The 24,593-nt window shown below is 36.0% G+C and overlaps 6 protein-coding genes across 15 annotated transcripts in view; 4 read left to right on the forward strand and 2 right to left on the reverse strand.

Annotated features, from left to right (window-relative positions):
• The window catches only part of LOC126867785 (TSC22 domain family protein 1), a 203,165-nt gene extending 192,765 nt beyond the window's left edge, over positions 1–10,400 (forward strand). For 4 of the 5 annotated variants that reach the window (XM_050622738.1, XM_050622718.1, XM_050622728.1 and 1 more), the window contains 3 exons: positions 3,133–3,291; positions 3,725–4,079; positions 5,008–10,400. In XM_050622738.1, coding sequence (XP_050478695.1) covers positions 3,133–3,291; positions 3,725–4,079; positions 5,008–5,401 — 908 coding nt within the window. In that variant the 3' untranslated portion in view covers positions 5,402–10,400. The remainder of the gene's footprint in view (positions 1–3,132; positions 3,292–3,724; positions 4,080–5,007) is intronic. The other variant, XM_050622710.1, reaches the window with a different exon arrangement.
• A 153-nt stretch (positions 10,401–10,553) lies between these two features.
• LOC126867797 (queuine tRNA-ribosyltransferase accessory subunit 2) lies at positions 10,554–12,415 on the forward strand. 2 transcript variants are annotated; one of them, XM_050622751.1, is made up of 6 exons: positions 10,554–10,934; positions 10,996–11,145; positions 11,231–11,695; positions 11,757–11,959; positions 12,017–12,145; positions 12,229–12,415. In XM_050622751.1, the coding sequence occupies exons 1-6, from the start codon at positions 10,800–10,802 to the stop codon at positions 12,395–12,397; spliced, it is 1,251 nt and encodes a 416-aa protein (XP_050478708.1). In that variant the 5' UTR covers positions 10,554–10,799; the 3' UTR covers positions 12,398–12,415. The 2 variants fall into 2 exon arrangements, with proteins under 2 accessions (XP_050478708.1, XP_050478719.1); XM_050622762.1 differs by having other exon boundaries at positions 12,020–12,145.
• On the reverse strand, positions 12,404–16,201 carry LOC126867806 (ZZ-type zinc finger-containing protein 3). Of its 3 annotated transcripts, XM_050622782.1 has the most exons (7): positions 15,104–15,194; positions 14,671–14,723; positions 13,539–14,008; positions 13,321–13,477; positions 13,017–13,258; positions 12,816–12,941; positions 12,404–12,755 (listed from the first exon to the last, which is right to left on the reverse strand). In XM_050622782.1, the coding sequence occupies exons 3-7, from the start codon at positions 13,926–13,928 to the stop codon at positions 12,504–12,506; spliced, it is 1,167 nt and encodes a 388-aa protein (XP_050478739.1). In that variant the 5' UTR covers positions 13,929–14,008; positions 14,671–14,723; positions 15,104–15,194; the 3' UTR covers positions 12,404–12,503. The 3 variants fall into 3 exon arrangements, with proteins under 3 accessions (XP_050478739.1, XP_050478749.1, XP_050478731.1); XM_050622792.1 differs by lacking the exons at positions 14,671–14,723; positions 15,104–15,194 and adding an exon at positions 16,054–16,201; XM_050622774.1 differs by lacking the exon at positions 15,104–15,194 and having other exon boundaries at positions 14,671–14,817.
• Positions 15,316–19,972, forward strand: LOC126867781 (b(0,+)-type amino acid transporter 1-like). Of its 2 annotated transcripts, none has more exons than XM_050622685.1 (3): positions 15,316–15,464; positions 17,549–18,847; positions 18,937–19,972. In XM_050622685.1, exons 1-3 carry the CDS (start codon positions 15,368–15,370, stop codon positions 18,996–18,998), a joined length of 1,458 nt encoding a protein of 485 aa, XP_050478642.1. In that variant the 5' UTR covers positions 15,316–15,367; the 3' UTR covers positions 18,999–19,972. The 2 variants fall into 2 exon arrangements, with proteins under 2 accessions (XP_050478642.1, XP_050478631.1); XM_050622674.1 differs by lacking the exon at positions 15,316–15,464 and adding an exon at positions 17,006–17,311.
• Positions 19,946–21,505, reverse strand: LOC126867850 (sorting nexin-16). Of its 2 annotated transcripts, none has more exons than XM_050622877.1 (5): positions 21,306–21,505; positions 20,744–21,028; positions 20,361–20,669; positions 20,155–20,282; positions 19,946–20,069 (listed from the first exon to the last, which is right to left on the reverse strand). In XM_050622877.1, the coding sequence occupies exons 2-5, from the start codon at positions 21,011–21,013 to the stop codon at positions 20,027–20,029; spliced, it is 750 nt and encodes a 249-aa protein (XP_050478834.1). In that variant the 5' UTR covers positions 21,014–21,028; positions 21,306–21,505; the 3' UTR covers positions 19,946–20,026. The 2 variants fall into 2 exon arrangements, with proteins under 2 accessions (XP_050478834.1, XP_050478824.1); XM_050622867.1 differs by having other exon boundaries at positions 20,744–21,047.
• A 179-nt stretch (positions 21,506–21,684) lies between these two features.
• On the forward strand, positions 21,685–24,566 carry LOC126867774 (conserved oligomeric Golgi complex subunit 6). Its single transcript, XM_050622661.1, has 9 exons — positions 21,685–22,044; positions 22,130–22,404; positions 22,499–22,643; positions 22,708–22,919; positions 23,000–23,223; positions 23,285–23,676; positions 23,748–23,909; positions 23,992–24,153; positions 24,229–24,566. The coding sequence occupies exons 1-9, from the start codon at positions 21,967–21,969 to the stop codon at positions 24,460–24,462; spliced, it is 1,884 nt and encodes a 627-aa protein (XP_050478618.1). The 5' UTR covers positions 21,685–21,966; the 3' UTR covers positions 24,463–24,566.
• Positions 24,567–24,593: the final 27 nt, after the last annotated feature.

The raw sequence follows: 24,593 nt of genomic DNA on the forward strand, positions 1-24,593 counted from the left end.
TCTCATAAATTTGTGCTTAAGGAAGCTGTAAATTATGAGTACACCATCCGCGGACGTGTTCTTACACCGGGGAAATCGCGGGCTTTGATTCCTCCGTTTTCTTCTTCGTCCGTTTCTATTAATTACGTTAAAACCACAACGGCCGACGTCGCGAGCCTGTTCACCGCGGGTTTATTCATCCGTGGTCTATGTAAACTTGTCAGCAGGAAAATTATAGCTGTATATATCGAATATGGATGTAATTGGAATTTCTACCGAGAGGGGTAGACCGGAAGTGACTGGGTTGGTTGAATAACCGCGCACGCGGTGATGTTGCAGCGGCAGGCAATTTCATAGGAGGAGAAAAGGAAAAAAAGCACGAATTAATGAAACATCGTTGAAGCGTACAACCGTGCGTAAGAATCGCCGCAAATGCCAACGGACAAGAGAGGCGTTAATGGACGGCTGAAAGGGGCTGTTGCACAAAAAAGACGAGAGCCCGTACACGTTAGGTTCCCGTACGATCGACGCGACACAATGGCGATTCGAGGGCCGGGTAGAATAGGTGAATCGAATGCGTTAATCGGCTTATCGCGCGTTCCTCCACTCGATACGCCGAATCAGCTGCTGTTCCCTCGAAGAGACCAACGACAACGATCGCGTGTATTCGTTCAGAGGATATTCTTTACTATCTGTTATACGCGAAAAAAATTAATTTGCTTTATTTCGCAAGAAAAAACGCCATTCTCCGTCGCGGGAACTTTCTGTCCGCATCCATGTTTCTACGAACGTTCCAAAAATATCTAGAGTGGGTAACGAAATTCACGGAATACGAAGGTGAGCCGTCTGTCATTCAAGGAATTCCATAAACGGTCAGACCCAAGGTATGCTTTTCTCGCATCAGTGAAAATTTCTTTGACATGATGACGCATAAGGAGGTATAAGAAACCGTCGACGTTCTGCGTTGACCGGTAAAGGCATATCAGACAGAACCGTGTACCTCGATCCGTAACGAGCACGCACGACTGTCAGGAAACAGAATCCGGGGCTATAGACGTTGGAATCTAGTAGGTCGTGAGGAGAACATTTGCCCCCCGCTGTCACGACACGGCACGATTTTCACGCGTCCCAGTTGCCGGACTAATGCATCCGTCGACCAATTAATATTCGAACCATCTAATCCGGTAAATCACGCGGCTTAACGCGTCCACGGAAGGGCGACCCGAAGCGACAGCCTGGAAAAGAAACGGGTCCAGTTACCTCACCTCGTCAAATAGATGGAAAGCACAGCGTAATCACCCCATAGAACTTGTATACGCATCGTACAACGTTTCGTGCGATTAAGGTTTCCCTTCTTCGAACGCCGCATGGACCGTGAGCGCGAGAAAGAGGACGAAAAGATCTTTGTGACAGTTCGACGTTCAATTATAAACGAAGACCGATCTCCGAGGACGGTGTCGTCCAAGTGGCAAACCGATAAATCGACACCGTCTTATTTACGATAGCAATAAACGGCTCAGCGGTTGCCGTGGAATTCTGAATTACCGTCGGTCTGTGCGTGCGCCAACCGAATGCCAGAGACTCGCGTTCCACGATAAATAACGCGATTACCGTCGACACTCGTCGATGTAATCGATTGCACTCGGATTTCTAGGCAGTCGCGCGCAAATGAAGTCGCGCACGCCTATCCTCCCGGGTGATGGAGCACCAGGCGCCGAGAGTGTCTCGTAATGAATGGAAGGTTGATTAGGGTCGAGGGGAAGGCAATTGAAATCTTTGAAACGTTGGAAAGCTGGCTGGTAATTGGTCCCGATGGAGCAGGTTCGCGTGTCTCCGTGCAAATCAGCGAGCAACAATTTTCTTTACATAATGCAAGACAAATAACTTTCTCGGCTCGTCAGGTTGTATCCGTTAGTTCGATGAAAATGTTGAAACTCGCGATGAACCGATAGTGCGACGACGCGCTCGTTAGAATGCATTAACCGATGCGTCGAAAGAGTTTTGCGCGAGAGGATTCGCGGCTCCTATTACCAAGGTAATCTCGTAGCCGATGCATAAATGCTAATTATGTAAATTATGGTGTAACGGCTCGTTATAAATATCTACGGACGCCGATTGCAAAAAGGAAGAATTAAATTTCACCTCGGGTACGTCACCTTGCTTTTCATTCTGAAACGTTAAAGCGCATCGGCGATTATCCTCCCGAGCCTGTGGCTTCTCGGAAGAAGAAGAAAATAGCGTCTAGACGAGCCACGAAGAAGAAGATTATACTCGTTGCACGGGCACACACTTATGCGTGCCGTTGGTGTAAGGGCACCGCGATAAACGAGAACCAGTCTCTGTATCTCCTGGCAAGTGACAGCCGCCAAGGCGTGCTGTGACGCGCGAGTCTGCTCCGAGACTCCACAGTTCGGAACGACGAAAACCACCGGCCGGATGACAACGATGACCAGGACGACGATCACGACAACGAGGACCCTCGTACGTGCTTAGGTTATGAGCTCGACCGATGAAAAAAGAGAGACACGACCATGAGATTCCCATAATCTCGTTTTTCCTCTGTGGCATTCTCATACCCACTTACCGCGAGGCGGCACCTCTGATCTATAAATTCCGAAATTCTTTTTTTCTTCATCCCTCCCTGTTTCTCTCTTTCCCCTTTTCTCTCCGTCTTTCTTACCCTCGTTGCCTTCCTTCTTCTACGTCCTGGTTCCTCCACCCGCCCTTACACTCTTGCCATCCACCCCAAACCCTGTCGCGTTTCTGTGAGCACTATGACAGCACGATGACGGGCACACAATGAGGCCATACAGAAAATAACCGCTTTTTTTTCCTCTCCTCTCTCCTTACGCGAGCTCATGTCATAATGCGGTGATTGGGGTCCATGTATACATAGGTACGTGTAATATATCTATGCACGTGATCCTGTGCCTGTACGTATACGTGCACGCACGACCGGCAGTGTAACGTAACAGGATTCTGTCCGAGCTCACCTGGCACTTCACGAGCTTCGTCTCGATTCGAGTCCCACTGGGTTTCGGCCCTACTTCACTGAAACTCGAGCGCGACTTTCGTTCACGATCCTTGCCAACGGATTTTCCAGAGGACCGAGCGCTCACGTGGGACCTATATTCTTTTTTGTTTGTGTCCTAGCGAGTTGCTGTACCGTCGGTGTCGAGGATTCGAACGCTCAAGAAGCCGGCGGCCCAGGTGGTGGAGGAGGAGCTGGCGGTGGAGTGGCCGTTATACCCGACCGGCCGCCTCTCGAGCTCGATAAACTGCCACCTTATCACGACGTCGCTCCTAGCCCTGGTACGTATCGTTCCGAACCGATCAGAAATCGCGTCGTATCGTTACACGATAGCTTCGAATACTCTGTTTAAGTCAAGTTAAATAATTTGTCTCGTGGTTCGCAACATTCGTTTATGAACAATCTTTGAACGATCTACATTGAACAGCAACAGATTATTAAAATTCCTTGCTAGAGCTCAAATATTTTGTTATTCTTTCGGTATTGTACCAAAGACTACGGAGTCTCGTAATATACAAATTTGATTATTCTATGCAAAGATCAATATTGAATATTAAGATGTTGAAGCTTAAGCGACTCAAGTAACTTTACCTTCCTGTTCTCTGAAACCGTGGATACTTCGACTACATACGTACAGTCGTTGGGTACTCGATAATTGACGTAAAGCAAATGAGAGATACGCGACTTGTATGGGTTGGTGTGATGTGATTCAAGGGCACAATGTGTGGTCGTGGTTAGGCTCGCGACGCGGCGGCGGTACACCGGGAGTCGTCACGACGCCTCTGTCGCTTCCGCAACACAGACGGGCGATGAATCTCCCTGTGGAGAATCACTACACCCACATGCAAACGGACGAGGCTCTCTACGCAGAACTGGACTCTCAGGCCGCGAGCTACGCGAGCGATCTCCAACTACAAATGAGAGGAAGCTCGACGTACGGTACAACTTCCGGCGGGCAGGACGACGAATACCACGAGCTAGACGCCGCGAGGTTACATCGTCATTACGGTGGAAGCAACGGGGACGAATCTTTGCAAAGGGACACGCTTCGTACACGTCACAGTAAAAGGTAAATTAATCTCTGTAATTATGTTTTTCGTGAAGTTACTTCTCTCGAGAGCTGTTATAGTCATCGTGATCGTTTTCTATCGGCAATAATAATCGCGCTGGAATACGCCCTCATGAATCTTCGAAGCACTTAACTTTAATAATTTCAATCTACAACCAGTAGTCAGCATTCCTTTCCTTTAATTGTTTTTGCGCATTAAAGCGGTACCATCGGTAATTAATTGCGTATTGATATTACACTATTCGACATGTTGTATTTCGGTCTTTTCCATTATCCATTATATATTTAACTTCGTGAAACAATTACGACTATCTGATACCGCAAGATTTTCAATTTAACTATCGCGATTATATTTTATGGACGACTATTAAATGCTTATTTTTTGTGGCTATTTCCAGTCCAAAGTTTCCAAACGATATCGAAACCTGTCCTAGAAAGTCTCAGAAAGATCAGTTTCACACGATTCCTCTACTCTCGAAGGACAAGCATGTGCGACTGATCGTAGGACACCGACGATGACATGCAATCTCCATGTATTACGGGAAATACACCTGACTAGAATGTACCGTTAGCATGCATAATTATCCTATTAATATGCATCTCCGTTGCTCGATCGAATCTAAATATTCGAAAGGAAACGGAACATTAAAGACTGAACCTTTGCAACGTTATCACAAATATATTCAGTTAATTATCCACATATTTATTATAAAAATAAACACGAAGCAACTCGTTTAACAGACACGTGCATATACTACGAGCATGTGTTAAATAAATTCCTTTTTATAAATCCCTACAACACTGTCGGTTTAGAATTACGATGAAACCGCTTCTAAGGTATACGTCAATAATATCGAGCGTGTACCTATGTTTAATTAATCGATCAAGTTTTCAATGTTTAAGAGTCGCCGTAATACAATCTTTTCAGGTTACAAGAACCGGATTACGAAATGTACGAGAACGGACCGTCAACGCCAGTCCCGCCAGGTCAGATGCAACATCATCATCACCATCATCACCACCACAATCATCACCATCACCATCAAGACCTGCGGATCGGTAGCAGAAACGGTGACCATCCGTCGTATCAAAACACAGCGTACACCGGAAGCGACGCTGAACCGGATGGTCCAACTTTGAGCAGCGCGCCAAGCAGCGCCTACTACAGCGACCTGAGCTCGAATTCGGCGAATCAACAGATGCCTACGGCGGCGTCTTCTGGAAGCAGCACGAATCTGCATCTGAACCAACAGGGTCTAGAAACCCCTCAGTATCGTTTGGCCGCGATAAACGAGAGTTCCGTGCCTTCGGACTATATTTAGAATGAAATTTCTCCACTGTGAATTAACAACCAGTGAAAAGTTCTTTTTCGGATAATCGTGTTTCGATATCTTTCTCCACTTGTTGGAATAGTGATTCCGGAGTGTTTGATCGCGAAGATCGAAGACTGAAGCTTTGATCTGATGACGATCAGAACTCAGGAATATCTGCGTGGAATCGTGAAGAAAATAGATGATCGAGTGTATTACGTTGGATCAATGAGATGAGAAGAAAGAATTTTATGACAACGAAATTCGCGTCATCAACGCTTTGCGTGAAACGATAGTGCCATAAATATTATTTGACTTACAGTTCCACTTTCATTTCACATACTTGCAACTATTCGTCGGCTCTCGACGGTCGATACTGTCTTCAAGAATACATCGTCTGTTGCACTCAGAAGAGCAGAGTAATTCTCGCGCTATGTGAACCAAACTTGCGTAACGAAATTTTATATTACGTATATAATGTTGTTATTGTTCTTCTCTCAGGGAATGACCGTTCACAGAGAAAATTAGTCTGCGGACTTATTAATGATCTAATACGTTACGAGTATTAGCCTTATTATTGTAACGCGGCAACGGGACAATAGATTCGCGAGCGTTACTCGGTCTTCGGCAGTTTTGATCTATTGATCGAATTCGTTCGCGCACGCGAAACGAAAAGGTCTCCTCGAGAAGGCAACGGGAGCACGAAGCAGCGAATGCACGAAACCGATTGGAATGAAGTCGTTTCGGGGAACAGGTGTTTCGTAATTTGACGTTCGAGGGCTTTCAGTCAGCGCTCTCAACTACATCCGCTTTGCTTTTGCATTTCGAGCGAATGGCATGGACTGCTTCGATGGTATTCTCCTTTCTCTCCTGCACGATATCTTTTCTCCGCTGTTTCGAAATTCTTGTACCTTTTTCAAATAACTTCGACTCCTCCGATAGAAAGAATATTTGCCATTGAATTGTGCGAATATTTCCGTTACATTGCTTTGCATTTTTAACGTTCAATTTCTAAACTGAGATTTTAATAGGAAATCATTTTCACAAACTATCTCGTACTAATATAAGATTCTAATAGTTACGTATTAATTTCCTTGATTATCCGGATCAATTTTATATGAGACCAATGGATATGTTGATATCTATAAACGTAAAACATAAATCATATCACGGATTTAAAAAATAAATTAGATATTACATCATCAGAGAACTCGTTTCAACGAGGGCGACTGTTTCACAGCATCGCGCGACAGTGTTCGCCACTGAATCGTTAAACAGGATTCGGACGCTCCGTCAGGCTCAATCGTTTATCTTCGACCCTCGTTCGACCGCAGAATTAATTCGTTTCACCCGATTCGGCAGGACTCGTTTAATCGACGCCGTCGTGTTCTCTTAATTACCTTCCCTCGGACAGGCTCGATTGTTTCTTCGACAGAACACGAACTGGAAGAGACGTTTTGCATCGAGATTCTGCACCGCGCCCGCGTTTACGTCTTTCATTTGTATCTCACCTGCGCCTACCTGTCGCCACGAGATTACACTACACACCTTCCACGTTTACTTATCGCGTCATCCCTTTAACCAACGAAGCTCTTTTTTTCTTACATTTATGCGAATCTTCTCGCAAGCTTTTAATTAACATGAAAACTTAAGCGACCATTCTGTAAGTCTGAGTACAACGTCGTTAACATATCATAGACGTTTGTGGTAAAAATTCATACTTTTACAAGTGCGATTAATCCTGTTGTACTTCTCATTCTTTCTTCACGTTTCTTCAGATATCTTCTTTTTCTTTTGGAACACTTTATAAATGTATAAACGTGCATAGTTCATTCATTAAAATAAGCCTCTCAGAAGCTAAACCTGTCACTTCTTGTGAATTCTTGAATTTCATTACATAAATAATATAATTGATGTTCAATTTTCAAAAAACAGATGGTTTAACTCATAAGATCGCGTATCACAACGAAATGGTATAAATAACGGCAAGTTGTTACGTAGATTTAAAGAAATAACGTCCGTAACATCAATCTCTTGTACTGTTTAGTTTATGAGAATGATCAGTGCGACTTCTGAATGATTCAAATAAGGAAACTACCTACGCGAACTACACGCGAGAAAAAGAAGCTCGACAAGTAGAGATAAGAGTAATGCAAGTCAAGCGTCCATGACAGTTGCCACGTTCACTGGAACTCCCGAAATGCGAAAAGTACATACTTTTTTTTCTCTTAATCGTCCGTGTATCCCGGTAAGCCAACGTAAATTACGTCGGTACTACCGTGAGCTCATAAATTACCGCGGCCCTCCGGTTCGTTGTACACAAAGAAACGCGATGTTTCGTTGGCCAAAAAACCATTCCGCGGTGCGGAATCATTCACAGCTCTCTGCCACTTAACTATACACACCGAAGAGAACGCGGAGCGTGCAACAACAGATGCAACAATGCACTGCCTCGTGGCCACGCAATAATTAATTGCGCCCTCGCAGCCACAATGGCGATAGGGAGAGCCGACGGTGCTTGGCGCATTATTTCCCCGAAAAAAATCCCACGAACGCGGCGCGTTGTCGGATGGGTAGGCTCTTATCGTGGTCGTGTTACGCGAACAGGAACGGTATTATGGAATTCGTTGGTGCCTCCGCTTAATTAAGGCCCGATTTTCTCCGCCAGGATCTTCCGCATTTAAGCGACGAGCTTGTATCGGTCAAACTCGCGAGCGATTTGCAGCTGCGCACCAGCATACTTTTGTCTCCTTGCTTAACAGTTACTTAGGAGCATCTTCAAAAATGAAGCGTACAAAACAACAAGCTTCGTTTACTTACAATATTTCCAAAATTCAATATTTCTAGAAATTCTTCGAACTAAACGAAAATCTATCCGGAAAATGATTAAGAACCTTAAAAGCGTATTATCGTCTTGGGCGACAGTAAGAAAATCGACAGCGCAGCAGGATCGTGAGAATTTATCTCGTTGAATTGTCGCGAATTTCTCGATTGTCTCTTTACTCGATACAAAGACGATACGGAGAACGTGACGAAGCACGCGTCTAGGATGCAGCGAAAGGAATACGGGGTCGTAAGGACGTTCGGACCCGCCCTAGCTGAATACACACTATCTTCGCCCCTGCTACGGGATATATAAATTATACATGTAAATATACGGGCGTCCGGGCCGAGAAAGATCGAACCGTGAGATATCGAGATATGTGTTGGCGACCCGCACACCTCGCCTCCTACTTTCACCTCTTTTTGCTCGTTTTCTACTCTCGTCCCCCTTCCAAAGGTTACGCTAGCACGCACGCATAAACTCACGCATCTACGTGCCTATGGCGAATACCTTTGTCCCCGCTGCCACCGAAACGTCCTTATGCCCGCGTGCACGCATGCCGTTCCCGCTAATTCCTATGCATTTTTCGAATTACCGGTGAAATCACGGCAGACCCAGCGTTCCTCGTTCCCCGTGGCGTTCCCACACCGGAAAAATGTTCGTGGAATGAAACCCCCTGCACGGCTGAATTGTTCGCCGGCTGCTTTCAGCGCATCGCGTACTGTCCTCTTGAAACTCGATTCGCTGAAAACCGCCAAGAGCTTTTTCACGAACGGACCAACGAATTTGCGAATAAAGTTTCTTAAACGAGAGCACTGTGAATCAATATCGTTATGTACAACCTGTAAGAAGTCGTTTAATCGGATACTAAGTAAAGTGTCGCAGAAATGAAAAAATTCCGTTCAATCATTTATGTAATATTCTCTATAAAGTGGTGCAATACGGTGTGTTGAAACTCTTATTGCGTAGAGAACTATTACCGATCGATTAAAATCAAATGCATCATTACGAAACAGACAGTAAACTAGCGGTTTATCTTGGAAACGCGATTTCGATCGCGACACTTTAAGGTACAAATCGTGGAGAATGGAAAAACTACGGTCGCCTTGTATCGATATGATATTTATACTGGTAAACAAAAAACTGGTATTGAGATTTTATTGCACCAACGACAACGTTCCTGACACAAATGCACGATTTACTATCGAATTTGTATTTTCTATGTGATGTGATGTTTCTTGCCTATAACTTTTGTAACTATAGTGAGAGGATAAGATGTAATATAGCGATCTAGCAAAGTTCAATGCGAAAAATAATGTATAAAATCGAAACAAACGTGTGAAACTGTAAAAATAAGAAAATTTATAAGTTGCTTGTATTGTAATTAATGTTAATCTTATTATTGACATGAAACGGTGCTAAAAATGAATTGTCATACTTGCGATTAAATTATTTATATTTTCAAATTTCTGAAAAGATTAGAAATATTTTCTTCATACCCTATCAAAGTTGTTACATGAAAATATCAAATTATTATAAACTTTCAGGAATTTTTATTGTAATGTTTGACAATTCTACAGTACAACAGAGTATTAAGTTTTCGTTTAGAATAAGTGCTGACGCGACTTGTACATAACGTGGCAAATTGTAAAGAAAGAAAACTATTTTATTTTCATGTATATAATCGTGAAGCGCTTGTGTGCATGAATAAACTTATTCTGTGCGCAATTAAGTCGACTATTGTGACCAATTTTTAAAGGCATTGCACTTTTTTGTATGTAAGAAATTGTACAGTGAATAAAGACAAATTCCATATCTACAGACAGCTTCTATCAATTAATAAATATGTTTTGCGAATTTTTTTAAATTATTACTAACAAAAAAAATAACATTACATTACTAATAATAGTACAGTTATTCTATTACAATTAATGTGTTACGCGCATTCCCGCCAGCTTCCATCCGATCAAATAGAAATCAACATAATTCCTATATTCGACTTATTAAGTTGTGGAAAGCGTAAAAAACACTCCGATTTTCCTCCAGTCGGTATGTCAGAACCTAATTCAATTTAATGTCATATCTATACTATTCTTATTCAATGGTCTGGAGCCTATATGTATTCACAGACAAAGTACATAGTCGGTGATATATGCTCATACCACATATGGGATCACAGACGAGGTCGGTGATGGGAGTCATTTTTCACATTCTGAAATACCGATCTTGCGAGAAATCAAATTTGATTTGGATTTTAATTTTAATTCCTACCACTAGATGAGTTGTTATCTTTTTCTATGCTGAACCGATATTAGCGAAAATGTTACAAAAGATATAAGAGAGTTCGGTAGCCCTCGAACAATTTTAGCAATAGGGAATTGGATATTAGATCTATGTTACGTATTGTGTATGGTCGTACATCTGTTATATTATTGTACGTACACAATATATAAGTACGAAGTGTACAAACTTCGTTGGATAGCACGTGAATTTATTCAGGTTATGTTACAATATAGACTCTAGTTATGTGATTGTACTAAATGATTAAAATATTTATTAAATTAACTTCCTTATGAATTGTAGTAAATGTTAATAACAAATAATATGAAATTCTCTACTAGTTCAATAAAATCTTGTGCTGCCCGTATTGGGACGTTAACAGAATTTGAAAGAATTCCTAATGCCATTTTTGAAACTCCTCTTGCTCTTATTTATACAAAGGTAAAATTTAATAATTTGAAATCTAACGGAAATATTTTATTTAACATTTTATTTTTATTAGGGAGGTTGTGTGCCGCATTTAACTAAGGATGTTTTTAAAATGGTTACTTCAGACCCACAAATGTTATCTGTTTCTCTGTCTTCCACGTATTTAATGCTGGAATCAATGAAGGATAATAATGTTAATTTTGCAAATTTTGTGGGTATGAAGGTACATACTGTTATTATACATTTTTAGTTACGTAAATTTTACTTATAAAGTTTTAAGTTTTATATTAAAAAGATATTTTGTTTAGGAGTACATTAATTTTGTTACAATACATGACCCAGCCTATACAACGCCTTCAGGTTTTCGAGAAGTTAATTCTATTCCCATATGGACAAGAGGTGGAAAACTTACATTAACACCCAATATGTATATGAATGTTATTGAAACATTTAAACCAGACATGTATGTTGCTTTGTGTGATGGAGATACTAATATCAATAGTAGTAAAAAAAGAGTATCAAATTCTGTACAAAATAGCATGACATTCTTTGATCAATGTTTTACTAAACATTCTTCATCTGAAGCATTGAAGTCCTCTGAAATATTAGGTGCAATTGAAGGTGGTTATGATAAAGGTGCTAGAACAAAATCAATAAATTATTTAAAAACTAAACCTGTAATAGGATATGTGATTGATGGATTGCATAATAATGGACCAGATGTAAAGAATATACCATCAGAACAAATCAGAGAAATAGTACAACACACAATTGTAAGTTAGAAATCACCTATTATTATATATTATGTTTCTTCATGAAATATACTTATTTCAGAATCTTTTACCTCCTGAAAAGCTTAAGGTATCAGTGGGATGTTGGAATCCCCTTACAGTATTAGACCTTGTTGAATTAGGTACAGATATATTTGATACTTCATACCCTTATATAATTACTGAAAATTTAAGGGCTTTAACTTTCCTATGTGATCATGATGACTGTAATAATGTAGGTCATACAATATCATTTACAGAAGAAAGGTAATGTAAAACTAAATATATAATCATTTTTTCATTTTCATAACAAATATTTTACAGCAGATATGCGGATGACTTTTCTCCAATATGTTCTCACTGTGAATGTCTAACATGTAAAAATCATACCAAAGCATATCTATATCATCTGTGTAATGTTAAGGAAATGCTTGGTACTGTTCTTTTAATGATGTAAGTTCTAATTACATACTGATATTGCAGATAATTAATTAATATTATTATGTATGAATATACGCATTGATTTATATTTTCAGACACAATGTACACCAATATCTCGAATTTTTTAAGATTATTCGAGAGAGCATAAAATGTGGCATTCTTGATGATTGCAAAAAGAAAATTAATTTAAAATTTAAGCAAGGCAATGTCGCTGAAGCAGATGAACCTACAGATATAAAAGAAACTAAATCTTCTAGTTCATAACACAGCTTTAAAAAAGTATTAATATTTAATGATGAATTATTTTTACATTCTACTTTTATAAAACTATAATATAATTCTTATTAGTATAGATTTGATGAAATAATAATTATTCAGGTAAAAAATTGGGATCTAAATAATTATAAGAAGAGTTACTGAAACTCTGTGGAAAGTAATCTAAATCATAACTTCTAGTATACAGAGGTGGTTTTATAGGGAGTAGTCTATGTAACGTATCATGTAATGGTTTCTCAGCCTCTAATTGCGCTACAGCGCAATCACCACATAAATCAATTCCATTTTGGCATTCTGTGCAATGCCATCTTGTACCTGTTAGAGGATCTTCTCCACAAACTGAACACTGTAAAAATAAACCATTAAGCTTTAAACTCTTCTAATTTGCTCTAACACCTGTACATACCTTATATCCAACATGTTTATACACGGGAGACGAATTTTGTTCTTTCTCCATTTTTACTTGTTTTAGTAATTCTATATGCCTCAATTCAGGATTGTCATCAATAATACTATTTCCAGCATCATCTTCCTATAAATATAAATGATGAAATAAATGGTGGAAACTTAAATTTTCACTAGAGTACAGAATTGTAGCAACACATACAGATTCTTCTGTAATTGCCTGTTCCTTGCTTTCATCAGGTATTGTAAAAGAAATATCTTGATGGGGAAAAAATGTAGAACGTCTAAATAATGAGTAGTTATTACGTTGATGTCTATGACCCATTCCTTTTTTCACATCTAATTTCATTTTGGGGCCTCGACCAGGTATAGGTAATCCAGCCCTTAAGAGTTTAATAAAGTATTTCTGGACTCTGCTAGACACTTGTTTTGGAGTTCTATTACCTATTAAAAAGAATAAATAGTAACGTACAAACATAACAAAAATGATATTCTTAATAATATACCTAAAGCATTAGCTATTTTAGTCCATCTTCTCATTTCTACATCCTCTGGTGGGTATTCAATTAAAAGTTCTTCTAATCTTCTTTGTTCTTCCACTGTCCATAATTGATTGAAGGTCTCTGGTTTACTCTCATCAAAAGCACGCCCTCTTACTAAAATCTAATTATATTCAAGTCAGTACATATGCATGTATATGAAATATATATATAACATAACATACTTTTCCATTCTCTTGTTCCGATTTTGTTTGTATGTGAGGTAAAATATGTCCATGCCTTGTTTGTGGTCTCATTCGCATATCAGGTGGAGCTACGTTATATTGTGCCCAATCAATATAAGGGATTTCTGCAATTTTTTGTGGCCCTGGTAATTCTGGTAGCTCACCATTTTGTATCTGAGCTACGAAAGATATTGGATCTTTCAATGCTTTAGAACGAATTGATAAAAGTTTGTCAAGATCTTCTATAGCTTGAACTCGTTGTGCTTCAAGAATAACAATTGTTTTTAAAAGAGTAGTATAATCTTTATTTCCTTTTAATGCTAAGTGATCAGATTCGAAATAAAATTCACTAGGTTCTTCGTCATGACATTTTTTTTCTTCGTCTTCCATCGCTACTTAATACTTAGTGTGCTAGACAGGTTATACGTACATTCACTACACGTTCACTGTAGCATATTAACCTTAATCATCTGTCAAACAAAATAACGAATAACGAGTAGAACATCAAATAAAATCAATGTAGATTTATTTATTCTAATTATTATTGCATTTTCAATGCAATGCAAATTTGATTTAGAATATAAACGATTGAGTGCAAAATAATACTGGAATATTTTCGCAAAATTATTTCAGAACGCATGCTCTTCTTTATGAACTCAAAAGCACGTGTTGTAAATATTAATTTAAATATAAATATTATATAAGATAAAATTGTGTGATATTATGTACCTTATTTTTATATTCTTTTTTTGCAAATATTTTAATTTTATTGCAATATATTTATATAAATTGTATTTTAATTATAAACAAGAAATTGAAAAAATTTATAAACAATACATAAAAATTATTCAACGTTATGGATAAAAGTATTGTATAATATATATATATAATACTGTATATTATATAGATATTAAGTAATTCTTAAAAAAGGCCTACATATGCACGCCATGCGAAATGTATATATCATCCTTGCGTTTTTTTTTAATTTATTTTATTACAAATATACTTTCAATAAAATTACATGAGGAATAACACAAAGAATATTCCTAAGCGTAATTATCGGTGGAAGAGTATGGAAATAATGAGGCCACCAAAAAATGTGCGCTGAAGAGATTACTTCCTATCGTATTACCATTGTTTCACGAAGTTCGACTGGAATTCGAATTCCACTATCTTATCGAATAACTTCTTGTAACAAAATCGAACAATACACTTCAAAACATGACTGATTACTGATTACCAAAAGATGACGCACGTGCCCCTACCGATATCTTTGGGTTTGTAAATTTTGTGTAAACAGTTCTTTTAACGTTTATCAATTATGAGGCAGTTATTCGTTGGTCGCGAGAGAAACGCATCTTGTCCACGGCAACTCTTCATGAAACGTAATCTTTTATCTAAGATATTTATAAGCTTCGTTTTTATATTTGTACGGTCACTTTTAAACTCGTTTAATCTGATAGTTTAGCTACCGATCATCAAAGATATCGGTACCATGATCAGAGTACATAGTACTCTTATCAGGGGAACCAATGCACGCCTGTAAAAACAAGCGACTAGCTGACCCGCTAACACTTCAGTTTCGTTCTGGACATCTTCTGGTAACGTCACAACTGCCTTCGATCCGGCTCTAAGACACGAGGAAGCCGATTCATGCCTTCGTTATACCGATTGAACGTAGAGCCGATCGAAGGCGGTCTAAAAGTCAGACGTACAGCTCGCGCGATGTATATTTGAATTCAAGAAGAAAACGTTTTGATATAGTGCTAGTGAATTGGATAATACGTGGTAATCGGTACTCGTTAAGAATTTAGTTGAAGCTTGGCAAAATGGGACAAGTCGAGGAAAAAGGAAATGAAAGAATTGCGCTAAAACGAGAGCTAGGTCTTTTTAGCGCAGTAAGCATCATCGTGGCTGTTATGATCGGTATGAAACCAATATAAAAGCGTGACATTAAATAACAAGTGTTTTCTTCCGGTACCAACACAAAGTTTGTTGTATAGAGTCAGCCGGCAGAAATTATTGATTTTACTCTTTTTATTTTCTTCTTTCCTGCACTCTTGACATAAGTTAACAGTTTAATCAATTCTATTCGATTTATTAATGAATTCGTCGGATAATTTCCGAAAGTCAGAAATACGGTATGCATTATCAGCATATGTTTTCTATATTCTACTTACATAATGAAATTGCAATCCTTCCAGCATAAAATGCTCGAACAGTGAACTTTCATGTAGATAGAATTTCGTTGATACTTGTCATTCGGCATTAATATTTTTTTAAATAATGTTTAAGAGTATTTATATGTAGAAGGCATATTTAAACCATCCTATTATGTTACAATACAATATTTAACATAAAAATGATATAAATGCAAATTTTGTTTGAAACATAAACTGCGAGAACGATTACGTGATAAAACTTTACTATGTGTAAAAGTATCACTACATTTGAGCAGATAATAGTAAATTAAATGTTAGTGTTAGTGTATTTTAAAAATGATAACAGGTGTTACCGTATGAATTTATTGACGAATGTACAACACTCTCGTGATCGTTTCTAAAGATACTTCGCTCCTCTCATCTTGTCAATTCTTGATACGATCGATATAATATCATGAAATGAACTATGTACATTTCATCTTTAACGTTTTGTTACAAATAATATTTATTTTCGATTTAGCCGATATTAATGTAATAATTAATAACGAACAACAATTACGACATTCAAAGAATGGCAAAGGTCCAATAGAAATCCAGCAGCAATAGAAATCCCTTTGACAACCGAACACATGTTAAGAATAGTTGACTGTAATTGCATTATTGTGTGGGCTTGAATAAGCTTAAGCTTTATACTTACGGCGATATAACGTATCTGCTTCAATAGCCATTCAAAGCTTTGCCCGATACTTTCACATAGTGTTCCTTTGACGGGAAGAGTTATTTTTTTAATCGCTTAAGCATTCATTAGTTACATCGGCTATTAGATTTCATTTGATAATTGCATGATTTTATTATATGCTGTAAATATGTATGATGTAGCCATTATAGTTAACTATAGTTATTTAATGTTGCATTGTATATCTGTATATATCTTACTTAACTTCACTAGCTTTTTAAGTAAACATTAGCTTAAAAAAGTATTTCCAGCAAGTATCCCATGCGAATTTTAGAAGTTTTACAGAAATATTTTTCGAGTTCACAAATAGAATAAGTGTACTTTAGCCTCGATATTTATCTGTATCATTTCAGTACAATCAGATGAAGCTTCTCAAACAATATCTACATTACCCTGGTATAATCCAACCAATCTAAATTAAAATCGTATTAGTAGAAATTGAGAACAAATATACACATGGTGTACATATTGCAGTCTCTTTTAGATTAATCCTCAATTCCTTCTGCTTGAAAGTCAAATATAATTATATGTTGTATTTTTGCACAATAAGAAATAAAACCTGACGTAACGTTTTGGTAATTACGGGCAGAGCTTTGACGCGATTACGAATCAAGGGGGTTAATCAAGGTTAATTGCTGACCCACGCGCTCGAGTATTACGAGACATCTTCTTTGCAGGCTGACAAATCTATCATACTTACCATTTATCTATGAATATAAGATTACTTTTATCATTAAAATTTGGTCTACAATTTATAAACCAAATAATATTTTATACCGTTAAAATGGTCGAGATTGCGAATTTCGTCGTAACTTCCGAGCTATTTATATCTCTACGCTGTACAAATAGAATAAAAAAGAAGAGTTCTTTTAAATGTAAGGAAGTTATGTTGCTTGTATTTTATTTTTCTTTCAAAGTACATTATATTATTTCATATGACCATGACTCTTACTACATACATCGTATAGAGAAACCAATTAGTAATAAACTGATAACAGTTACTCTGATAAGGATCGATCTTATTTGTTTCGTAAATATTACTTTTACGTTATTGTTACAAATGAAATTACGCGTGATATTCGTTTTAATCAAGGAATTATTTTTCCTTCAAGGTTCTGGAATTTTCGTGTCTCCAACCAGCGCTCTCGAAAGATCAGGATCCGTTGGATTTTGTCTAATCGTTTGGACTACTTGTGGCGTTCTGTCTCTACTAGGGGCTCTCGCATTCGCCGAATTAAGTACAGTCGTACCACGATCTGGAGCTGAATATGCATATTTTATCGAAGCTTTTTCGCCTTTGCATCAGTATGCCGGACAGATACCAGCTTTTATATGTTCTTGGGTTTACGTATTACTATTACGACCTGCAGAAGTGGCGGTAGTTATGTTGACATTCGCTGAGTATAGCGTACAACCGTTCTCCGGATATTTAAGCAATCTTCCTGAAGAATCAATGCTTAAATTGAAAAAGCTCATAGCAATCTTGGCTCTCGGATTGATCACATATATCAATTTAACCAGCGTAAAATTATACGTGAAAGTTCAAAATATATTCACCGTATGTAAAGTAGTTGCGTGCATTTTCGTAATCAGTGGTGGAATATGGTGGTTATGCACCGGTCATACGGAATTATTGAAGAAGCCGTTTGATGGTACTACCGATTCGCCTGGTAACGTGGCGTTAGCCTTTTACAGTGGATTATGGGCTTACGACGGGTGGACTTCCGCTGCAATCGTTACGGAAGAGATCCAGAAGCCGGAAGTTAATATTCTTAGGAGTATTCTAATTGCGGTTCCCTTGATTACCGTTTTATACGTTTCGATGAATTTAATGTACATGGCTGCCTTAACGATACCGGAAATGGTAAGCGCACCAGCTGTAGCAGTTCTCTGGGCGGAAAAAGTTCTGCCCTCCTGGTTGAGCTTTGTAATACCTCTGGGTGTTGCTTTATCTACTTTTGGATGCAGTCTTAGTATTCAATTTGGAGTATCCAGACTCTGTTACGTAGCCGGAAGTGAAGGCCACGTACCCAGAGTCTTTAGCTATGTGCATATTGCGAAAATGACTCCATCTGCAGCAGTAGCGTTTCAAGGATTGCTTACGTTATTTTGTATGCTTTTGGGAGATATTATCGCACTTATCGAATTTGCAAGTTTCTTGACGTGGGTATTCTATGGACTTGCGATGTTGTCGTTAATAATTATGCGACGAACAAAACCAGATGCATCCAGACCGTACGCAGTACCAATTCTGATACCATGGCTGGTATTGCTTGTTTCTATCTTCCTGGCTGTAACACCGATCGTACACGAACCCTCACCCAAATACCTTTTTGCACTGCTATTTATTCTTGCTGGTATTGGTATCTACCATACGTACGTGTACAAGAAAGTTAGAAGTATTTTGGCAAGTGAGTATTGCAAAAAAAAAAAATGTTTCAAAGCATTTTTAATTATTTTATTCTGTATTACTAGTAAATTTTTACTTGTTGCTTTTCAGTGAGAATCACATACTTGATCCAAGCATTATGTCTAGTTGTTGCTCCAGATAAAGAAAACTGATGACATTTCATTTCATACCTAATTGTACATATCGTAAGATCATTTTCGTTATTAATATGGCTTAGGTTGAAATATATTTAATAACTCATTTAAGAGATTTAGACTTTGAACAATAATATAAGTCGAAACATAGAGAAAGATACATTGTATTATATAATATTAAATAACAGTTTTATTCATTTTTATTCATTTTCATAAAAAAAATTCCATGTTTCTATAAAATTAATAATTAGTTTAAATATGTAACAAATTTTTATATTTGTGCAGTATTGTAAAGCATTTTTAACATAACTACGAAGATATAATAAATATCGACTATAGCACAGAATTGAATAAAATAATTTAATTGTATAATAGTGTAAAACATATTTAAAATGTAAATGTCGAGTATTTATTATATCTTTACATACTTTATATATCACAATAATGTAATATCAAATTCTTTAGTAACATTGATATTTTAATATTATGACAACAATAAATATTATTAAAGTTAATTATAACTTGTTAAACGTAATAATTGCTCATTTCATGTAAAGTACTACAAAATATATAGAATTTTATAAAACACCAAAGATTAATATACTTTGGCATATATTCATAGTCAAGTTTAGTAACATTTACTATTAGTTTACTTGTCAATTTTAAACTTTGACTATAGAGTATGGTGACATATACAATTGTTTATCTATTAGAATTGTAAGGCACCTCTATAAGGCTTTTTGTAATTACCATGTAAATTTTATGCTAAGCAAGCTCAGTGTACTTATTATATTAAGGAATCTTATACATATCACTTCATATAAAAATTAAGTTATTTTGTATAAAATAGAACAAAAATAGAACAAAAAAAGCGTGACTGAACGGATGAAATATGCTACATACACTTTTAACAAATCGTAAACACATAACAATTACTTATATTGTAAGAATTTAAACAAAGATAGTAAAACTAAAATTGTCTATTTATACCAGTCTCTGTGTAATAAATTTTATCAATATCATATATCAAAATAGTTCATAAGAAATTATGGCTGAGATGCACCACATTTTTGACAGGTTTGTCTTTCACTGAAACATTAATTTAACACTCCAGATATTTGATGTTTATTATAAATATCATTTATCTATGGTTGTATCTAATTATAGCATTTACCTCAATATTTGATGTAACTTTTTCCGAAATTCATTGCATAAAGCTGTTTCAGCTGCAAGTGCAGCATCTCTTTCTCTTAATTGCTGTCTTAAATGATATATAGTATCTTCTAATGCTTCAAAAATTGCCTAAAGAAAAACAAAATACTTTTCCTTTTATCTATCTTTTAACAGAAGAAATTAAAAAATTGTATAGAGTATATTTACTCTAGATTCTTCCGCTGTGTCAGATAAAGCAGGTGGCTCATCCAAACAGAAGAATTCTCTGACACATGCAGTTCCTATGAGAAGAGGGCTGCTTAATATTCCATTAACAAATGCTTGAAGACCCCGTATTCTTTCTTCTAGGAAACTTGGAGCAAAATTATCACCAAGCCACTTTTTTCTTGGTAAACTTAATTGAGAAACTGGAATTTTCTGCCTTCTTAATTGTGATAGTAAACGAACAAAATCTGTGTACCTTCTAAATACAAACCAACAGTCTCCATTTTTTAATTCCACTCGTAATTTATAAACCTAAAAAGTACATGTTATAAGCAGACTGTGTACATAAGATATACAATACAGAACAAGTTTTTAATTTAACTAACCGTAAACCTAGCTCTTTCTTCCATAACTTCATATCCAACAATTGGTATTCTTACATCATCACTAGTTAGTGGAGGATGTAAAATATCGGAATTTGCATTATCATTATTAGGATAATTAAACCTTTGTACAGTAAATGAATTTGAATGCCCAGATCCATCAGAGTCTGGACTATCCAGTACTCTTACAGTGCCTGATTGAGAACCCCTTGCTTTACTAATTGCAAGTGTAACTTCACTAATACATCCCACACCAGATTCTGACGTGGACATTTTGCCACCAACAAACTAAATGAAACCATGCATACTTAAAAAGAAATTAAGGCCAAATTATTATAAATGCACACAATAAAATAAGAAATAGCATGCTTACATACATAAAGAAAATTAATGATATAAATATATAAGCCAATTCCTAAATAGAAAAAAATCAAAAAAGAAAATGTGTAAGAAACAACGAGAATAATAATCTAATATTATAATGACATGCCAATTGTGAAAATTCCCATTTGAAACCTTAAAATTAACATCATATGTACTATTTTGTGTTAACTAAAACACTAACCTCAATATGAATAAACAATATAGTGTTTTATTCTATAACTTTCTATCTAAACTATATTTATAATATAAAATCATATTCCGTAAATCTTTCATTTCACTAAAATATTACATATTTTATAAATGAAAATTCATTTAATGAACAGAAAAGCGCGGAACTGATATGACATATTGACAGTTTGCAAATATACCCTCTCCGCGAAATTGGAGTAACTTAGATGGTAAACTAGAATGATAACGGTAACACAATCAGAATTTCTAATTTGCCGCCGACTAACAAGCATTTAAAACGAACATTAGTACATAACTTTAAATAAACAAATAAATAAAATAGTTTCTATGAAATTTATATTTTAATGGGTATTTTATTTTGTTAATATTATTTTAATATTTATAATTCTAGTAATTCTAATTTGACAAATATTATATTTAATAAGTAATTTAAAAACTAAAATTTTCGAACCTTTACATCTTCGAAAGCTAGATTTTTATCACCTTACAGAATTTACGTTGTTGTACGATTGTACGTGTGATTAGAGTAATGAGTACATGTTCTATGTGTTTTATATACGTAGCTATGCATGTACTTTTGCTACGTGACATTTCTGAAATAAATAGGCTATATATCTCGATGAATTTGATTGTAAAAAAGTAACCTATTTAAAATGAGTGAAAAAAATACTAATACTACGTTAGTTCGAAGGGTGAATAAATTACTTGAATCACGAGTAGAGCATGACAAGGTATTTATATTATACTTTGTTGTAATTGTTACTACTTGCATTAATAAAATATAAACATTTCATTTAAATTGTGTTTCCCTTTTAGGATACATTAGAAGCCTTAAAAGAATTATCCACATTCTTTACAGAAAATACATTGAGTTCTCGTAGAAATTTGCGTAGTAAAATAGAAAGAAGAAGTCTTGCAATAAACGAAGATTTTTTATCCGCTTTTAGGGAAGTAAAATCTTCTTTAGACGACATATATCAAGATGTTTTAGCTATGAATACTGCAGTTCAATGTATGACAAATCGCTTACAAGCTACAAAAACACAGACATCACAGCTTATTGACCAAACTGCAAAACTTCAGAATAAGAGGTATATTATTATTACATTTATTCACTGAATAGTTATCAGGATTAAATTAAATTTTATGCAAAAAAATATACATAAAATAAAATATAATTTTTAGCCAAACTTTATCTATGCAACAAGAGGTTGCAAATGCATTTATTAAAAATTTCCAACTGACTTCATCTGAACAAAGTATTTTACATGGTTCTAGCAAGGAATCACCTATTACAGAAGAATTTTTTTCTGTTGTTAACCGTGTTCAGGTAAGATAAGTAAGAAAAAACTTTTGTCTAAAGATGAATCAATAACAACTCTATTAAATTACAGGAGATTCATAGCAGTTGTAGAATATTAATGCAATCAGGATATCAAACGTTAGGGCTAGATATTATGCAAAGAATGACATTGTTGCAAGAGGCAGCTCTTGAAAGACTATATAGATGGACACAGAATCAATGTAAACATATTGAAAATGAACGCTTAGCACCATTATTAATTAAAGCAATGAATAAATTGCAAGATAGACCAGTTTTATTTAAGTATGCATTTAAAATCTAATAAGAAACCTAGTATAATTTATGTTAAATGAATCTATATTTATTTGTATGTATTTTTTTAGATATATTTTGGATGAATATTGTGCAGCTAGAAGAACTGCTTTAGTAGGTTCTTTTATCGATGCTTTAACATTGGGAGAAGGATATGGTAGTACACCTAATCCTATTGAAATGCATGCAAATGATCCTAAAAGATATATTGGTGATATGCTTGCTTGGCTTCATCAAGTTATTCCTGTTGAAAAGGAAAATATTCTTACTTTAGTGAAAGGCTGTAATAAAACAGGTATGAACTAAGTGATTGCCTTTGTACTTCTACTTTTCTTAGCTTTTATTACACATTTTAGATGTATCAGACCAGATTAAGCAATCATTAAGTAATATCACAGAAGGACTTTGTCATCCCTTAAAGTCAAGAATAGAAAATGTTATATCTATGGATGCACCAGCAGCAATATTATATTCTGTTACAACTCTTCTTAGATTTTATCAGATGATAATTCAGCAAGTAATACCAGATAGTATCTTGGATTCAACATTGAAAGATCTACTAATATTAAGTGAAAAAAGTTTTCTAAGTAGACTTCAAAAGCAGACGCGTATTGCACTCGGTGAACGTGCAGAACCACCAGGAAATGACTTAGTACCTGCACCATCTGTTTCTAGATTACTGTCACTTCTTAACGAAATTCTTTCTGTAGCAAGTATTGCAGAAGATAGGGAGAAAGACATGCTACAGGTCTGTATCAGCATTTAATAGCTTTATAAAATCGGTATTTGAATGAAATTCTCATACCACATAATCCGCAGATAGTATCGTGCATTATTGACCCACTGTTACAAGAAGTTAATGAAACAGCATCAAGATTACCTACAGTAGACATGGCTGTATATCTTTTAAATTGTATGCATCAAATACAGTCTACTTTAGCACTGTATGAATATATGGATCAGAGATTAGAAAGATTACAGGTGAAGACTACAATTGATGTGTTCTAATTTACGAACTTTTTATATATTTTATATCGATATTGATAAAATGACATTTTTTCAGGCACAATCTGATGCACAAATTGACACTCTTACATCAGAACAAGCCAGTTCATTAGTGGCACATTTGAATCTTGGTCCAATTTACACTATTTTGCAAGGTCATGAACAAGGTCCATTGTCTTCCATTCCTGGAATGGATCCCCTAAGTGTAAAGGAGTTTACTGTATGTAACTATTACTTCAATACTGTGAATGAAGGATAGGGATAAATTTTATTCTAAGTTTTTAATGTGTTATAGAACAAATTGGAAGCATTTTTAGTGATGCCAGATGTATTATTGCTGCCACAAATGAGTTTGTTACAAAGTAGTAATCACCGTTCAATCACCCAAAAACGTTCTTTTGAAGTAATTGGAGCAATCTATAAACAATTATATGAAGCATGTCACAATCCAAAGAATTTGTACCAAAATCCAAACAGTTTATTTTCAAGAACTCCCGAGGATCTTTTACGGACATTAATTTCAGTTTAAGTGTCCATTAAGAAGATATTTTCTAAGTATAATTATACAAAAAGTTAAATATGTAAATACATAATTGTACAATAATTTTTAATAAATTTAATAAATTATATAAAGCTTTAATGTTTTTATTCCCATAAAAA

The sequence above is a fragment of the Bombus huntii genome, chromosome 1, assembly GCF_024542735.1.
Source record: "Bombus huntii isolate Logan2020A chromosome 1, iyBomHunt1.1, whole genome shotgun sequence".
NCBI lineage: Eukaryota > Metazoa > Arthropoda > Insecta > Hymenoptera > Apidae > Bombus > Bombus huntii.

What these genes read in the sequence shown, in the direction of transcription:
- LOC126867850 (XM_050622877.1), bottom strand. Translation starts at nt 21,013, where the DNA reads ATGTCCACGTCAGAATCTGGTGTGGGATGTATTAGTGAAGTTACACTT. An exon ending in AAGAAAGAGCTAGGTTTACG is followed by an intron (nt 20,670 to 20,743) that starts GTTAGTTAAATT and finishes TGTACTTTTTAG; the next exon opens with GTTTATAAATTACGAGTGGA. An exon ending in AAGTTACATCAAATATTGAG is followed by an intron (nt 20,070 to 20,154) that starts GTAAATGCTATA and finishes TTAATGTTTCAG; the next exon opens with TGAAAGACAAACCTGTCAAA.
- LOC126867781 (XM_050622674.1), top strand. Translation starts at nt 17,146, where the DNA reads ATGAATATAAGATTACTTTTATCATTAAAATTTGGTCTACAATTTATA. An exon ending in AAAGAAGAGTTCTTTTAAAT is followed by an intron (nt 17,312 to 17,548) that starts GTAAGGAAGTTA and finishes TTTTCCTTCAAG; the next exon opens with GTTCTGGAATTTTCGTGTCT. An exon ending in AGTTAGAAGTATTTTGGCAA is followed by an intron (nt 18,848 to 18,936) that starts GTGAGTATTGCA and finishes GTTGCTTTTCAG; the next exon opens with TGAGAATCACATACTTGATC.
- LOC126867806 (XM_050622792.1), bottom strand. Translation starts at nt 13,928, where the DNA reads ATGGAAGACGAAGAAAAAAAATGTCATGACGAAGAACCTAGTGAATTT. An exon ending in CGGAACAAGAGAATGGAAAA is followed by an intron (nt 13,478 to 13,538) that starts GTATGTTATGTT and finishes GAATATAATTAG; the next exon opens with ATTTTAGTAAGAGGGCGTGC. An exon ending in TAAAATAGCTAATGCTTTAG is followed by an intron (nt 13,259 to 13,320) that starts GTATATTATTAA and finishes TCTTTTTAATAG; the next exon opens with GTAATAGAACTCCAAAACAA.
- LOC126867797 (XM_050622751.1), top strand. Translation starts at nt 10,800, where the DNA reads ATGTTAATAACAAATAATATGAAATTCTCTACTAGTTCAATAAAATCT. An exon ending in CAAATTTTGTGGGTATGAAG is followed by an intron (nt 11,146 to 11,230) that starts GTACATACTGTT and finishes TATTTTGTTTAG; the next exon opens with GAGTACATTAATTTTGTTAC. An exon ending in AAATAGTACAACACACAATT is followed by an intron (nt 11,696 to 11,756) that starts GTAAGTTAGAAA and finishes TACTTATTTCAG; the next exon opens with AATCTTTTACCTCCTGAAAA.
- LOC126867774 (XM_050622661.1), top strand. Translation starts at nt 21,967, where the DNA reads ATGAGTGAAAAAAATACTAATACTACGTTAGTTCGAAGGGTGAATAAA. An exon ending in CTGTTGTTAACCGTGTTCAG is followed by an intron (nt 22,644 to 22,707) that starts GTAAGATAAGTA and finishes ATTAAATTACAG; the next exon opens with GAGATTCATAGCAGTTGTAG. An exon ending in GAAAGGCTGTAATAAAACAG is followed by an intron (nt 23,224 to 23,284) that starts GTATGAACTAAG and finishes TACACATTTTAG; the next exon opens with ATGTATCAGACCAGATTAAG.